General features: G+C 72.9%; 1 protein-coding gene across 2 annotated transcripts; it reads right to left on the bottom strand.

Annotated features, from left to right (window-relative positions):
* Positions 1-368: 368 nt before the first annotated feature.
* PCGF1 (polycomb group ring finger 1) lies at positions 369-13,487 on the bottom strand. Of its 2 annotated transcripts, none has more exons than XM_030547075.1 (9): positions 13,346-13,487; positions 9,601-9,706; positions 8,361-8,513; positions 5,856-5,927; positions 4,772-4,877; positions 3,545-3,578; positions 2,833-2,919; positions 1,791-1,865; positions 369-543 (listed from the first exon to the last, which is right to left on the bottom strand). In XM_030547075.1, the coding sequence occupies exons 1-9, from the start codon at positions 13,439-13,441 to the stop codon at positions 496-498; spliced, it is 777 nt and encodes a 258-aa protein (XP_030402935.1). In that variant the 5' UTR covers positions 13,442-13,487; the 3' UTR covers positions 369-495. The 2 variants fall into 2 exon arrangements, with proteins under 2 accessions (XP_030402935.1, XP_030402934.1); XM_030547074.1 differs by having other exon boundaries at positions 1,791-1,871; positions 13,346-13,486.
* Between the last annotated feature and the right edge of the window lie 2,035 nt (positions 13,488-15,522).

The following is a 15,522-nucleotide window of genomic DNA, read 5'->3' as shown; positions in this document are numbered from 1 at the left end:
CCGAGTGTGGTGAAGCCGGCTGGGCACCCCCCCTGCCCCCAGGAACCACAGGGTCCACCACTATCACGGCCCATTATCTGCAGCCCCGCGGCCCCAGGCCCACGATTTCCCCCTCACTCCTCGGGGGGGGGGTGATGGTGATTAATCTACGGAGTGCAGCACAGCAACTGGCGCTGGGTAAAGGTCTCCATGCGGCTCCCTCCCCCCCGGACCCCCCACCCTGGCACTCCTGCATGGCGCCGGCATGGCTGTGTGGGAAGGGGGGCTGGGTACTGCCGCGGGGGGGCTGTTTGTTCCCTCCTGTGGGCACTGCTTGGCACTCCCCTGCCCCCCTCCTCCCGATGCCACACATGGGCCGACTGACCGGCCAGGGATTTTCAACTGTTTTATTCAAAAAATAGACTCGGCTGGGGCAGGAGGGTTTAAGTTAGGGGGTCGGGGGGGAGCTGCAGGGTGCGGGGGTCACTGGGCCTGGCAGCGCCCTCTGCTCATCCCCTACCTCCTCTTCTCCTTCACGCTGTAATGCAGGAGCAGGGGCGCAGGCTGCAAGGCAAGAGAGGGGCTGTGAGAGCGGGAGGGGCAGTGGGACCCTTGTAGCCCCCCCGACCCTCCCACCATCCCCCACTGCCTGCCAGCATAGCCCCCCAACCCCTCACTCCCCAGTGCACCCCATCCCTCGCTGCCTGCCAGCATAGCCCCCCAACCCCTCACTCCCCAGTGCACCCCATCCCCCGCTGCCTGCCAGCATAGCCCCCCAACCCCTCACTCCCCAGTGCACCCCATCCCCCGCTGCCTGCCAGCATAGCCCCCCAACCCCTCACTCCCCAGTGCACCCCATCCCCCGCTGCCTGCCAGCATAGCCCCCCAACCCCTCACTCCCCAGTGCACCCCATCCCCCGCTGCCTGCCAGCATAGCCCCCCCAACCCCTCACTCCCCAGTGCACCCCATCCCTCGCTGCCTGCCAGCATAGCCCCCCCAACCCCCCACCATCCCCCACTGCCTGCCAGCATAGCCCCCCCAACCCCCAGTGCACCCCATCTCCCACTGTCTGCTAACATAGCCCCCAACCCCCCACTGCACCCCATCCCCCGCTGCCTGCCAGCATAGCCCCAACCTCCCAGTGCACCCCATCCCCCACTGTCTGCTAAATAGCCCCCCAACCCCCCACTCCCTGCCAGCATAGCCCCCCAACCCCCCACTGCACCCCATCCCCCGCTGCCTGCCAGCATAGCCCCCTGACCCCCCACCATCCCCCACTGCCTGCCAGCATAGCCCCCCCAACCCCCAACCCCCCACTGCACCCCATCCCCCACTGCCTGCCAGCATAGCCCCCTGACCCCCCACCATCTCCCACTGCCTGCCAGTGTAGCCCCCCGACCTCCTACTCCCCAGTGCACCCCATCCCTCGCTGCCTGCCATAGCCCCCCAATCCCTCACTCCCCAGTGCACCCCATCCCCCGCTGCCTGCCAGCATAGCCCCCCCAACCCCCTACTCCCCAGTGCACCCCATCCCCCACTGCCTGCCAGCATAGCCCCCGACCCCCCACCATCCCCCGCTGCCTGCCAGTGTAGCCCCCTCACTCCCCAGCGCCTCCCCCGCTGCCTGCCAGCGTAGCCCCCCCAACCCTCCAGCACCCCCCAGCGAGGGAGAAGTGCCCAGCACTGGGAAGCAGCCGCCTCCCCGGCGCTCAGCGGGGGTGGGAGAAACGGGCAGCGCCAGGCCAGGACGGGCACGGGCTGCGTGCCGGGGAGGAGGCTGCGCTCCAGGTACCCGCGGCCCCGCACCCACCCTGCCGAACCAGCGGGACAGCCACAGCTGCTTCATGGTCATGTGATCCGGGAGCACCTCGCTGCCGTACAGGATCTGCACCTGCCACGGGGACGCTGCATCACCAAATGCCTGGCCCGAGACCCCCCAGCCCCGCGGTGCCCAGCCCGAGACCCCCCCGCGCCCGGCCCGAGACCCCCCCAGCCCCCCAGTGCCCGGCCTGACAGCCCCCCCTGCGCCCGGACCGAGACCCCCCAGCCCCGCGGTGCCCGGCCCGAGACACCCCCCAGCACCTGGCCCGAGACCCCCCCCAGCCCTGCGGTGCCCGGCCCGACAGCCCCCAGCGCCCGGCCCGAGACCCCCCAGCCCCACGGTGCCCGGCCCGACAGCCCCCCCAGCGCCTGGCCCGAGACCCCCCAGCCCCACGGTGCCCGGCCCGACAGCCCCCAGCGCCCGGCCCGAGACCCCCCAGCCCCACGGTGCCCGGCCCGACACCCCCCAGCACCTGGCCCGAGACCCCCCAGCCCCGCGGTGCCCGGCCCGAGACACCCCCCAGCACCTGGCCCGAGACCCCCCCCAGCCCTGCGGTGCCCGGCCCGACAGCCCCCAGCGCCTGGCCCGAGACCCCCCAGCCCCACGGTGCCCGGCCCGACAGCCCCCAGCGCCCGGCCCGAGACCCCCCAGCCCCACGGTGCCCGGCCCAGTGGCCCTCCCCCCAGCGCCCGGCCAGGCAGCCCCCCCAGCCCCGCGGTGCCCAGCCCGAGACCCCCCCCAGGCCCACGGTGCCCGGCCCAACAGCCCCCCCAGCGCTCGGCCCGAGACCACTCCCAGACCCACGGTGCCCGGCCCAGCGGCCCTCCCCCCAGCGCCCGGCCAGGCAGCCCCCCCGGCCCCGGCCCGAGACCGCCCCCCCAGCCCCACGGTGCCCGGCTCAACAGCCCCCCCAGCGCCCGGCCCAAGACCACTCCCAGCCCCACGGTGCCCGGCCCAGCGGCCCTCCCCCCAGCGCCCGGCCAGGCAGCCCCCCCAGCCCCGCGGTGCCTGGCCCGACCGGCTCACTCACGTGCTGCAGCGCCAGCCCCAGGCGGTGACACAGGACCCTGCGCAGGTGGCGCACCTGGGCCCGCACCGAACAGCGCACGTACTTCTGCTGCAAGGGAGAGCGCGGGTGAAGGGGCAGCGCAGGGGTGCACCAGGTCTGGGACAAACAGACCCACCAGCCTACACGCCCCTTGGAGACCCCCAGCCTGCCCCCCACGGCTACTCCGGACTGATCCCCCAGAGCTCCCCCCAGGCCACCCTCCCTGTCCCTTTGCTGGGCAGGGCGCTGGGCTGGCACAGCCCCTTTGGGCCAGGTGCAGGGGCATCCCTGGCATGGGACCAGCAGGGCTCGGGGAACACGCTGGAGCCCAGCCCAGGGCTATGGGGCCGATAGGGGGCACAGGAGGCATCAGTGGAAGGAGCCACCCAGGCTCCCTCCCCCCACCCCTGGCAAGGGGCTTGGTCACTGCCTGCAGCCCCCCGAGCTAGCAAGCCAGGACTCAGCCCCCATGGGGGAGCCGCACAGCAGGGGAACGAGGCCACTGGCTGGGAGGAGCCCCCCCCATGGTCCTACTCACCTGTCCCCAGACCGTTGAGTGACCCCAGGAAACACCAGCCTGCGGCCCCAGAGCCCCCCGGTGCCCCCAGCTGGCAGCAGATGGCGCCATGTTGGCCGGGCGGGGAGCTGCACCCTGCAAGCAGCACAGCCTGGTCACCCCCTGCCTGGGCCTTACCTGCAAACTGGCCTTGTTCTTCTCTTTGCTGGAGCTGGGGAGAGACAAGCGGGGACGGCCCATGAGAGCTGGGCCTGCTAGCCCGCCTGGCTGCGGGAGGGGAGCCCAGCCCTCGGGCGCTGGCACAGCTGGTGCCCACAGGGAGGGTGCACCATGGGCACCGCCTGGCCCCCTTCACAGCAGCTCCCCTTGGGAGCTCAATGCAGCCACAGCCTTCAACCCCGCAGCCCAGAGCCCCTCGCCGCCGACCCCCCGTGCTCCCCTTCTCTGCCCCAGGGAGCACAGGTCAGACCCCCTGCAACGGGAGCCGCGTTTTCGAGCCCCACCAGCCCTGACCCCCAGCCAGCATGTGTGCATCACGTCCCGACTGAACGTGGCCAGCCTCAGCGTCCAGCCCCCGGCCCCTTAGCATGTCCCCCCCTAGACTGGGACCCTTCTCTTTAAAGTGTCCGGGCTCCCTGCAGATCTCACTCTGGGCCCGGTTTGAACCCTTCCATTGTTCCCGGGGCTCTTCTCCACCCCCTCCAAATTCTCAAGGGCCCTTGTGGACAGCAGGCACCAGAGCCAGACGCAGGGTCCCAGCAGCAGCCACCCCGGAACAGCACCCTGGGCTCCTGCTTGCCAGCCCCCTTTACATAGCCTAGGGCGGCATTCGCCTTCCGGCCACAGCGTGGCGCTGGGCGCCCAGGGCCAGCCGCTCACCCGCCGGTCCGGATGGCCTGCAGCCTCTGTGCCTGTCCCCGGGAGCTTGTGCCCAGATCACCCTCAGCGCTTCCCCTCCCCGACCTTGGTGCCACCAGGGCGGGCTCCACGGGCCGGGCAGAGCGGAGCTGGGGCTTCGGGATGGGCAGAGCTCGAAGCCAGCTGGGGGCGCTGTGCCCTCGCCCCACTGCTCTGGCACGAACGACGGGGCGCAGGGCTGCTGCCTGCTCGGCCTCCCCAATCCCGCGTAAAGCCTGGAGCCCGACCGGGCCGTTACTCTCGGTGCGACGGCCCCTCCCCAGAAAGGCGCTGGCCAAAGTCTCACTCCGAAACCCCACTCAGCCTCCCCAAGGCCCCTCCAGCCTCCACGGAGCCAGGCCTCGAGCGGCTGGGGGCGGTTAAAGCCAGCGCTGGCTGCCCGGCTGGGCTGCGTGGCGGGGCTCAGGGCAGGCGCCGGGGGCATGGGGAGTGAGGCCAGGGCTGCGGACCAGCATCGAGAGCCCCCCCTGCCCCCGCCCCACTGACCTCTGGCGCTCCAGGCACAGGGAGACGTGCTCGTCGTAGCGGTAGTAGTGGGCCCGGGAGTGGTCGAAGCTGCTGTAGGGCAAACCCATCGTGTCGACCACGGGATCTGCGGGAGACGCAGGGCAGTGAGAGCCATGGGCCCAGCCCCCCCAGCCAGCACCCAGGGGGGCATGAGAGCCAGGGGCCCGGCTCCCCCAGCCAGCACCCACGGGCGCAGTGAGAGCCATGGGCCCAGCCCCCCCACCCAGCAGGGCATGAGAGCCATGGGCCCAGCCCCCCCAGCCAGCACCCAGGGGGGCATGAGAGCCAGGGGCCCGGCCCCCCCAGCCAGCACCCGGGGGGGGCAGTGAGAGCCACGGGCCCAGCCCCCCCACCCAGCACCCACGGGCGCAGTGAGAGCCACGGGCCCGGCACCCCCAACCAGCACCCGGGGGGGGCAGTGAGAGCCATGAGCCCAGCCCCCCCACCCAGCACCCACAGGCGCAGTGAGAGCCAGGAACCTGGCCCCTGTAGCCAGCACCTGGGGGGGCAGTGAGAGCGACGGGTCCGGCCCCCCCAGCCAGCACCCGGGGGGGCAGTGAAAGCGACAGGCCCGGCCCCCCCCAACCAGCACTCGGGGGGCAGTGAAAGCAACAGGCCCGGCCCCCCCCCAGCACACAGCTCAGAGTGGGGCAGGATGGACACCTCAGGGAGAGGCAGCTACAGCCTGCCCCACAGCCTTAGGTCCCCGAGCCCCTCCCCCACCACCCCGTCCCGCCCCCCAGCCCCCAGAGCCCCCTACCCTGCCTCCGCGTCTCAGCCCCCCAGAACCCCCTCCCCCACCATCCCATCCTGCCCACACAAGCCCCCAGAGCCCTGCTGCCCCATCCCGCCCCCCCAGTCCCCTTCCCTGCCACCCTGTCCCACCCCCAACCCCCAAAGCCCCCTCCCCTGCCACTCCGTCCCACCCCCCAGCTCCACAGAGCCCTTTCCCCCATCGCTCCATCCCCCAGCTCCAGAGCCCCCTCCCCTGCCACTCCACTGTTCCCCCCCAGCACAGGGCTCAGAGCCCCCCCCGGCCAGGCACAGGCTGGGACCTTCGCACCCTCACTGCTGGGCTGGGTCACTCGGTCCAGGCCCCGCGACTGGTAGAACTCGCGGATCCGCTTCTCCTCGCCTGCGGGGGGAGGAACAGCCCTCAGCGCCCGGCCAGCTTCACCCCCTGCCCCCCCCCACGCGGCCCCCCGCCTCCCTCGCCCCCCAGGCGGCCCCCCACCTCCAGCCCCCTCACACGGGGTCCCCAGCTCCCCCGCAGGGCCCCCACTCCCTCTCCCAGGGCCCCCTGCTCCCCCGCAGGGCCCCCACTCCCTCTCCCAGGGCCCCCAGCTCCCCCACAGGGCCCCCACTCTCTCTCCCAGGGACCCCCGCCTCCCCCCCACTCACACATGGGGTCCCCAGCTCCCCCGCAGGGCCCCCACTCCCTCTCCCAGGGCCCCCTGCTCCCCCACAGGGCCCCCACTCCCTCTCCCAGGGCCCCCTGCTCCCCCACAGGGCCCCCACTCCCTCTCCCAGGGCCCCCGCCTCCCCCCCACTCACACATGGGGTCCCCAGCTCCTCCACAGGGCCCCCACTCCCTCTCCCGGGGCCCCCAGCTCCCTCGCAGGGCCCCCACTCCCTCTCCCAGGGCCCCCAGCTCCCCCGCAGGGCCCCCACTCCCTCTCCCAGGGCCCCCGCCTCCCCCCCACTCACACATGGGGTCCCCAGCTCCCCCGCAGGGCCCCCACTCCCTCTCCCAGGGCCCCCAGCTCCCCCACAGGGCCCCCACTCCCTCTCCCAGGGCCCCCAGCTCCCCCACAGGGCCCCCACTCCCTCTCCCAGGGCCCCCAGCTTCCCCGCAGGGCTCCCCCTCTCTCTCCCAGGGACCCCCGCCTCCCCCCCACTCACACATGGGGTCCCCAGCTCCCCCGCAGGGCCCCCACTCCCTCTCCCAAGGCCCCTCGTCTCCCCCACACACACATGGGGTCCCCAGCTCCCCCGCAGGGCCCCCACTCCCTCACCCAGGGCCCCCAGCTCCCCCACAGGGCCCCCACTCCCTCTCCCAGGGCCCCCAGCTCCCCGCAGGGCTCCCCCTCTCTCTCCCAGGGACCCCCGCCTCCCCCCCACTCACACATGGGGTCCCCAGCTCCCCCGCAGGGCCCCCACTCCCTCTCCCAGGGCCCCCAGCTCCCCCACAGGGCCCCCACTCCCTCTCCCAGGGCCCCCAGCTCCCCCGCAGGGCTCCCCCTCTCTCTCCCAGGGACCCCCGCCTCCCCCCCACTCACACATGGGGTCCCCAGCTCCCCCGCAGGGCCCCACTCCCTCTCCCAAGGCCCCTCGTCTCCCCCACACACACATGGGGTCCCCAGCTCCCCCGCAGGGCCCCCACTCCCTCTCCCAGGGCCCCCAGCTCCCCCGCAGGGCTCCCTATCTCTCTCCCAGGGACCCCTGCCTCCCCCCCACTCACACATGGGGTCCCCCGCTCCCCCGCAGGGCCCCCACTCCCTCTCCCAGGGCCCCCGCCTCCCCCCCACTCACACATGGGGTCCCCAGCTCCCCCACAGGGCCCCCACTCCCTCTCCCAGGGCCCCCAGCTCCCCCACAGGGCCCCCACTCCCTCTCCCAGGGCCCCCAGCTCCCCCGCAGGGCCCCCACTCCCTCTCCCAGGGCCCCCAGCTCCCCCGCAGGGCTCCCTATCTCTCTCCCAGGGACCCCTGCCTCCCCCCCACTCACACATGGGGTCCCCAGCTCCCCCGCAGGGCCCCCACTCCCTCTCCCAGGGCCCCCGCCTCCCCCCCACTCACACATGGGGTCCCCAGCTCCCCCACAGGGCCCCCACTCCCTCTCCCAGGGCCCCCAGCTCCCCCACAGGGCCCCCACTCCCTCTCCCAGGGCCCCCAGCTCCCCCACAGGGCCCCCACTCCCTCTCCCAGGGCCCCCAGCTCCCCCGCAGGGCCCCCACTCCCTCTCCCAGGGCCCCCGCCTCCCCCCCACTCACACATGGGGTCCCCAGCTCCTCCACAGGGCCCCCACTCCCTCTCCCAGGGCCTCCAGCTCCCCCACAGGGCCCCCACTCCCTCTCCCAGGGCCCCCAGCTCCCCCGCAGGGCTCCCCCTCTCTCTCCCAGGGACCCCCGCCTCCCCCCCACTCACACATGGGGTCCCCAGCTTCCCCGCAGGGCCCTCACTCCCTCTTCCAAGGCCCCTCGTCTCCCCCACACACACATGGGGTCCCCAGCTCCCCCGCAGGGCTCCCACTCCCTCTCCCAGGGCCCCCCACCTCTCCACACGCAAGGGGCCTCTGCCACCCGCTCCACAGGGCCCTGGCTTCCCCCCCGGGAGGGCCTGGCCCAGACTGTGAGCTCTGGGGTGAAGGCAGCCGGGCCCTGCCCTGCCCAAGCAGCCGCTCGCCGGACAGGGGGCTGGGCGCTGCGGCGTGGAGCCATCGACGGGCGTCTGCCACTCTTGGGCCCGGCCCCTTGTGCCAATGGCTCCCAACGCAGGTGCGGCAGGTGGGGCGCATGCTGCCCCCCCGCTCCTCACAGCTGCCCCCCCCCGCAGAGCCTCCCACTCACTTTCCTGCAGGCCGGGCACCAGCTTGTAGACGACGTCCTGCATGACGCGGTCCAGCTTGAGATTGAGCAGCGGCTGCGTCTCGTGGATCTTCGTGTTGCACATGGGGCAGTACTTGCTGCTCTGCAGGTACTTCACGATGCAGCTCTTGCAGACTGCGGGGCGGGGGCGTCAGAGCCGGGGGCCCCCTCCCGCCGGAGCCAGGGGCCCCGGCCAGGCCCAGCCCCCTCCCGCCGGAGCCAGGGGCAGCAGCACTTGGCCAGGCCCTGCCCCAGGGACCAGCCCAGCCCCCTCCCGCCATAGCCAGGGGCCCCAGCCAGGCCCAGCCCCCTCCCGCCGGAGCCAGGGGCCCCCTCCCGCCGGAGCCAGGGGCCCCGGCCAGGCCCAGCCCCCTCCCGCCGGAGCCAGGAACCCCCTCCCGCCGGAGCCAGGGGCCCCCTCCCGCCGGAGCCAGGGGCCCCGGCCAGGCCCAGCCTCCTCCCGCCGTAGCCAGGGGCCCCCTCCCGCCATAGCCAGGGGCAGCAGCACTTGGCCAGGCCCTGCCCCAGGGATCAGCCCAGCCCCCTCCCGCCGTAGCCAGGAGGCAGCGCTGCGCTGCACAGCACAGGAGGGGGGCCCAGCTCCCCATCCCAGGCCCATCCACCCCGCAGCCGGCTTCAGCCAGCTGCCCCTGCCCCGGCGGGGACAGACCCACCCCAGGGAGCCTCCTTTGGGGCTGATCCCCCCACATCGCCCTGCGCTCCCCACAGCTCAGGGCCGGTGCCCCCCATGGTCATCCCCACCCCACGCAGGGCGGTGCGATGCTGCCACCTGCTGGCCTGGCTCACTGCAGCAGGCAACCCCTGAAAGCGTGGGGGGGGGGGGGGAGGAGAGACCAAGGCAGGGCCCTGACCAGCCCCCCACCCCGCTCCCCCTACACAGCGCTGCGTCTCCCCTCGGCCAGCCCCCTCTGCCCCCCACCCCGGCCGGCCGGCTCCTTCACAGGAATAGGGGGCTCCTGACTCCCGGGGGGAGACACCGGCCCAGCAGAAGGAGCAGCCCGGCTCCACAATGCAGCCCCTGGGCAAGCAAGGACAGGGCCAAGCCGGGCCAGTTTCAGCAGCGGAGCCACTGGGGGCCCAGCCCCACAGAGAGATGCCGTCCCCCGCCCTCAGCTGCAGGAGCTTGCGACCCCCGCTGCCGTGAACCAGCCCGGGGGGGAGGTGCCCTGCTGCCCCCCAGCCAGCCTGGCCCCACACTCACAGGTGTGCAGACACTCCGTGATGGTCGTGGCGTCGATGAAGTACCCGGCGCAGAGACAGCACACGATGTGCTCGTTCAGCTCCTTCATCTTGACCTTCACCTCCTCCTGCCAAATGAGGCATGTGTCAGCGGGACCCCTCACTCCCGACCCGCAGCCCCTGCGATCCCGCGCTGGGGCCCCCTCCTCCAAGCTCTCCTAGGGCCCCTCTCTCCCGACCCGCAGCCCCTGCGATCCCGCGCTGGGACCCCTCACTCCCGACCCGCAGCCCCTGTGATCCCGCGCTGGGGCCTCTCACTCCCGACCCGCAGCCCCTGCGATCACGCGCTGGGGCCCCTCACTCCCGACCCGCAGCCCCTGCGATCCCGCGCTGGGGCCCCTCACTCCCGACCCGCAGCCCCTGCGATCCCGCGCTGGGGCCCCTCACTCCCGACCCGCAGCCCCTGCGATCCCACGCTGGGGCCCCTCACTCCCGACCCGCAGCCCCTGCGATCCCGCGCTGGGGCCCCCTCCTCCAAGCTCTCCTAGGGCCCCTCACTCCCGACCCGCAGCCCCTGCGATCCCGCGCTGGGACCCCTCACTCCCGACCCGCAGCCCCTGCGATCCCGTGCTGGGGCCCCTCACTCCCGACCCACAGCCCCTGCGATCCCGCGCTGGGGCCCCTCACTCCCGACCCGCAGCCCCTGCGATCCCGCGCTGGGGCCCCTCACTCCCGACCCGCAGCCCCTGCGATCCCGCGCTGGGACCCCTCACTCCCGACCCGCAGCCCCTGCGATCCCGCGCTGGGGCCCCCTCCTCCAAGCTCTCCTAGGGCCCCTCACTCCCGACCCGCAGCCCCTGCGATCCCGCGCTGGGGCCCCTCACTCCCGACCCGCAGCCCCTGCGATCCCGCGCTGGGGCCCCTCACTCCCGACCCGCAGCCCCTGCGATCCCGCGCTGGGGCCCCTCACTCCCGACCCGCAGCCCCTGCGATCCCGCGCTGGGGCCCCTCACTCCCGACCCGCAGCCCCTGCGATCCCGCGCTGGGACCCCTCACTCCCGACCCGCAGCCCCTGCGATCCCGTGCTGGGGCCCCTCACTCCCGACCCACAGCCCCTGCGATCCCGCGCTGGGGCCCCTCACTCCCGACCCGCAGCCCCTGCGATCCCGCGCTGGGGCCCCTCACTCCCGACCCGCAGCCCCTGCGATCCCGCGCTGGGACCCCTCACTCCCGACCCGCAGCCCCTGCGATCCCGCGCTGGGGCCCCCTCCTCCAAGCTCTCCTAGGGCCCCTCACTCCCGACCCGCAGCCCCTGCGATCCCGCGCTGGGGCCCCTCACTCCCGACCCGCAGCCCCTGCGATCCCGCGCTGGGGCCCCTCACTCCCGACCCGCAGCCCCTGCGATCCCGCGCTGGGGCCCCTCACTCCCGACCCGCAGCCCCTGCGATCCCGCGCTGGGGCCCCTCACTCCCGACCCGCAGCCCCTGCGATCCTGCGCTGGGGCCCCTCACTCCCGACCCGCAGCCCCTGCGATCCCGCGCTGGGGCCCCCTCCCCCAAGCTCTCCTAGGGCCCCTCACTCCCGACCCGCAGCCCCTGCGATCCCGCGCTGGGGCCCCTCACTCCCGACCCGCAGCCCCTGCGATCCCGCGCTGGGGCCCCTCACTCCCGACCCTCAGCCCCTGCGATCCCGCGCTGGGGCCCCTCACTCCCAACCCGCAGCCCCTGTGATCCCACGCTGGGGCCCCCTCCCCCAAGCTCTCCTAGGGCCCCTCACTCCCGACCCACAGCCCCTGCGATCCCGCGCTGGGGCCCCTCACTCCCAACCCGCAGCCCCTGCGATCCCGTGCTGGGGCCCCTTCCCCCCAAGCTCTCCTAGGGCCCCTCACTCCCAACCCGCAGCCCCTGCGATCCCGCGCTGGGGCCCCTTCCCCCCAAGCTCTCCTAGGGCCCCTCACTCCCGACTCGCAGCCGCTGCGATCCCGCGCTGGGGCCCGTCACTCCTGACCTGCAGCCCCTGCGATCCCGCGCTGGGGCCCCCTCCCCCAAGCTCTCCTAGGGCCCCTCACTCCTGACCCGCAGCCCCTGCGATCCCGCGCTGGGGACCCTCACTCCCGACCCGCAGCCCCTGCGATCCCGCGCTGGGGCCCCTCACTCCCGACCTGCATCCCCTGAGATCCCGCGCTGGGGCCCCTCACTCCCAACCCGCAGCCCCTGCGATCCTGTGCTGGGGCCCCCTCCCCCCAAGCTCTCCTGGGGCCCCTCACCCCCAACCCACAGCTCCTGCGATCCTCTGCTGGGGCCCCTCACTCCCGACCCACAGCCCCTGCGATCCCGAGCCAGGATCCCCTCCTCCCACAGCTCTCCTGGGGCCCCTCACTCCCAACCTGCAGCCCCTGTGATCCCATGCTGGGGTCCCCTACCCCCCACAGCTCTGCTGGGGCCCCTCACTCCCAATCCACAGCCCCTGCGATCCTGCGCTAGGGTCCCCTCCCTCCCACAGCTCTATGGTGCCCCTCAACCCTGGGGTGTCTCCTGCCTGCTCAATCCCACACCCCACCACTACTTCCCAGCCCAGACAGAGGCGGGGAAGTCGGGTGGCTGTCAGCTCCCATCCTCAGGGGCCCAGAGAGGGCAATGCCTCTGCGCAGCCACCTCGCCCCATGGGTTGGCAAATGAAGGGCCCTCCTGCCTGGCAGGGGATGGCCCGGAGCTGGGGCGTCCCCCACCAACAGCATGCGGGGGGCAGGGCCACGCAGGGACTGCACTCCGGGGGGGCTGGAGCCGCTCTCCCCCCAAGGTACAGCGCGTTGCAGGCTCTGGGATAGAAGGGGGACGGCCCCCGGCACGAGGTGGCTCTGCAGTTACAAGGACCAGAATCACGGCAGGTGCCCATGGGTGGGCTTGGCTGTGGGGCTCCAGGCATGTGAACCTCTGCATGCAGGAAGAGCAGCCTGTAGGCAGAGCCGGCTCGAGGGGGCCCCACCATATGTCCTCGCCCTGTGCCCAGGCAACGCAGGCAGCCCTGGCTGGGCTCCAGCAGGAGGGTGGCCAGGCTCTGCCTGGGGCTGGGCACGGGCACAGCACCAACAGCCCCTATCAGAGCCAGGCCACCAGTCCCCATGGCCTGGGGCCCGGCTGGGGTCAGACCAGCTCGCAGGGCCACTGCAGCGCTCTGTGAACCTGCACTGCTGGGGGTGTGAACCCTAGACCTAGACCTACGCCCCGCCCCTCCCCACCTCGGCCTGCAGAGCAGCTCTCGACCCCGAGCTCCTCCTGACCCATGTGCTGGCTCAGCCCGGGGAGGCAGGGCCCAGCCGAAGGGGGCACTGTGCAGGGTACCCACCGAGCTGCCCCAGCTTGGCAGGAGGGGAACCCCATGGGGACTGTGGGGGGCAGGGAGCGGATGGGCCCTGGGAAGGTGAGTGGGGGTGCGGGACAGGGCTACCACCTCCCCCACTGTACATCGGCCTGTCCCTCCCCCAGATGATATCACCTTAACTCTGCCCCAGCCCGGCTGGGGGCGGGGCCTGGGCACCAGGGGGCGGACTCGGAGTCCCCGCAGCGGGGACACGAGGCTCACGCATGCGCACGGACAGCCCTCGCACCGCCAGACACCGCCTTCAGGGCACGTGCGCGGCGTCACCGGTGCGCATGCGCGGCCCGTTCCCTCGCCCGCTCAGGCGCGGGAGCCCCTCTTCCGCCCGCGCATGCGCGCAGCTCAGTGCGCCCCAGGCCGGCCGGTGCGGGGGCGCCGCGGCGCCTCACCTCGTTGCGCAGCGGGTCCATCTTGTAGACGGCCTGGAGCTGGTTCCGCAGCCGCATGGCGATCGCCATCGGGCCCCCCTGAGGAGGCGACGCCATCTTAGAACCGCCCCACCCACTTCCGGGTTGGGCGGGGCCTGTCCCCTCGGCAACGGGCGGAACTACAGCTCCCGGCCTGCCCCGCGCGCCCAGGCCGCAGCGGGCGGGGCGCCGAGCGGCTGGCGCGGTGCATGCCGGGAGCTGCAGTCCCCGGGGCCGAGCGCCACCTGGCGGCAGCGCCGTGTCCTGCAGCCCACCGGCCCGGCCTCCCCCGCGGTGCCCCTCACTCCCGACCCGCAGCCCCCTCCTCCAGCGGTGCCCCTCCCCCGCTCTGCAGTGCCCCCCCGCTCTGCAGTGCCCCTCACTCCCAACCTGCAGCTCCCTCCTCCAGCCTTGCCACTCCCCCTGCTCCTCTGCAGTGCCCCCCCGCTCTGCAGTGCTGCTCACTCCCAAAATGCAGCCCCCTCCTCCAGCGCTGCCCCTCCCCCGCTCTGCAGTGCCCCTCACTCCCAACCTGCAGCTCCCCCCTCCAGCGGTGCCCCTCCCCCGCTCTGCAGTGCCCCTCACTCCCAACCTGCAGCTCCCCCCTCCAGCGGTGCCCCCCCCACTCTGCAGTGACCCTCATTCCCGACCTGCAGCCCCCTCCTCCAGCGCTGCCCCTCCCCCTGCTCCTCTGCAGTGCCCCCCCCCCCCGCTCTGCAGTGCTCTTCACTCCCAACCTGCAGCCCCCCATCTCTGCTGGTGCCCCTCAGTTCTGACCCGCAGCCCCCCCCATGGTGCTCCTCACTCCCGACCCACAGCCCCTGGGCCCCTGGCTTCCCTCCGCTCTGTGGTACCCCTCACTCCCAACCCGCAGCCCCCCCGCCCTGCAGTGTCCCTCACTCCTAACCTACAGCCCCCCCCACTCTGTGGTGCCCCTCACTCCTAACCTGCAGCCCCCCCCACTCTGTGGTGCCCTTCACTCCCGACCCGCAGTCCCTGGCAGCCTGGCCCTGGACCCCCCCCACATGCCATGCATGGTCTCTTGTGTCAAGGTGGCCTTGGTTTGATCCTGAGGATGCAGGGTGGGGGTGCTGGTCTCATCATCTGGGGATGTCAGTGTGGTGGGGGTTGAGCTGCCCTGCCCAATCTGGCAGGTGGGGGGTGGGGAGCTCTTCCTTGGCGGCCCTTGGGGGCCAGGCTGGTTGGAGGGGCCTGCCCTGACCCCGGTGCTTACTCCGGGGAGAGAGGGAAGGGCCTCTGCTGTGCTGCCCCCGCCCCCCCGGCAGCATCTGACCAGCCGCAGGGGCCTGCATCTGCTGGGCGCATTCCTGCCCACGGGCCAGCACGAGCCAAACTCGGGGATGGTCCCCATGCCCCCCCTTCCAGGGGCAGTGAGGATACGTCTGGGTCTGTGCCCCTCCCCCCAGCCAGATGACACCTGTTGGCCCATCTGGAGGGGCAGTGGGGAAGGGAAACATGGGGGGGGGCCTGGGGCTTGGTGTGAGACTGAAACAGTGACTGTGTGTGAGATACAGTCTGTGCCAGTCAGAGCTGGGAGGGGGCTGGGAGCCAGGCCTCTGGCCGTGACTGACCTCAGCTCTGGGTGGGAGGGATCCAGTGGGTTAGAACAGGGGGCTGGGAGCCAGGCCTCTGGCCGTGACTGACCTCAGCTCTGGGTGGGAGGGATCCAGTGGGTTAGAACAGGGGGCTGGGAGCCAGGCCTCTGGCCCTGACTGACCTTGGGCAAGTCCCTCGCTTGGTGCCTCAGTTTCCCCAGTTGTATAATGGGGAGAGTGGCACTCAGGGGACCTGGGGCAGAGGGGGGCTGGGAGTGGGCAAGGCGCTGGGCTCGCTGCCTCTCCTTCACCCCTGTGGGTGCCAGACGCGCCACAGGCAGGCTGAGTCTGGGCAGGGCCCTCGAGCGGGGATGCAGGTGGTGCCCCGCAAACACGGGCGCTTGTCTGTGCTCAGGGCTGGCTCGTCACGGCTCAGCCGCCGAGCAGGGCACCTGGCTTCTGCCCTAATTGCAGCTACCCAAGGAGCTGGCCCGGTGAATGGCTCATTGTCCTGCCCGCTGCCAGCTCCTTCTGCTCCACTGGGTGCAGCCCCGGCTGCTCGGCCATGACGCGGGCCTAGGTGGGGGCCGCGCTCTCAATGCC

Source organism: Gopherus evgoodei, unplaced genomic scaffold (assembly GCF_007399415.2).
Source record: "Gopherus evgoodei ecotype Sinaloan lineage unplaced genomic scaffold, rGopEvg1_v1.p scaffold_52_arrow_ctg1, whole genome shotgun sequence".
Taxonomy (NCBI): domain Eukaryota; kingdom Metazoa; phylum Chordata; order Testudines; family Testudinidae; genus Gopherus; species Gopherus evgoodei.
Note: the sequence above shows the minus strand (reverse complement) of the source record. Positions and strands in the feature narration are given on the sequence as shown.

What these genes read in the sequence shown, in the direction of transcription:
- PCGF1 (XM_030547074.1), bottom strand. Translation starts at nt 13,441, where the DNA reads ATGGCGTCGCCTCCTCAGGGGGGCCCGATGGCGATCGCCATGCGGCTG. An exon ending in CACGGAGTGTCTGCACACCT is followed by an intron (nt 8,514 to 9,600) that starts GTGAGTGTGGGG and finishes CCCGCCCCGCAG; the next exon opens with TCTGCAAGAGCTGCATCGTG. An exon ending in AGAACAAGGCCAGTTTGCAG is followed by an intron (nt 2,920 to 3,544) that starts GTAAGGCCCAGG and finishes TCTCCCTTGCAG; the next exon opens with CAGAAGTACGTGCGCTGTTC.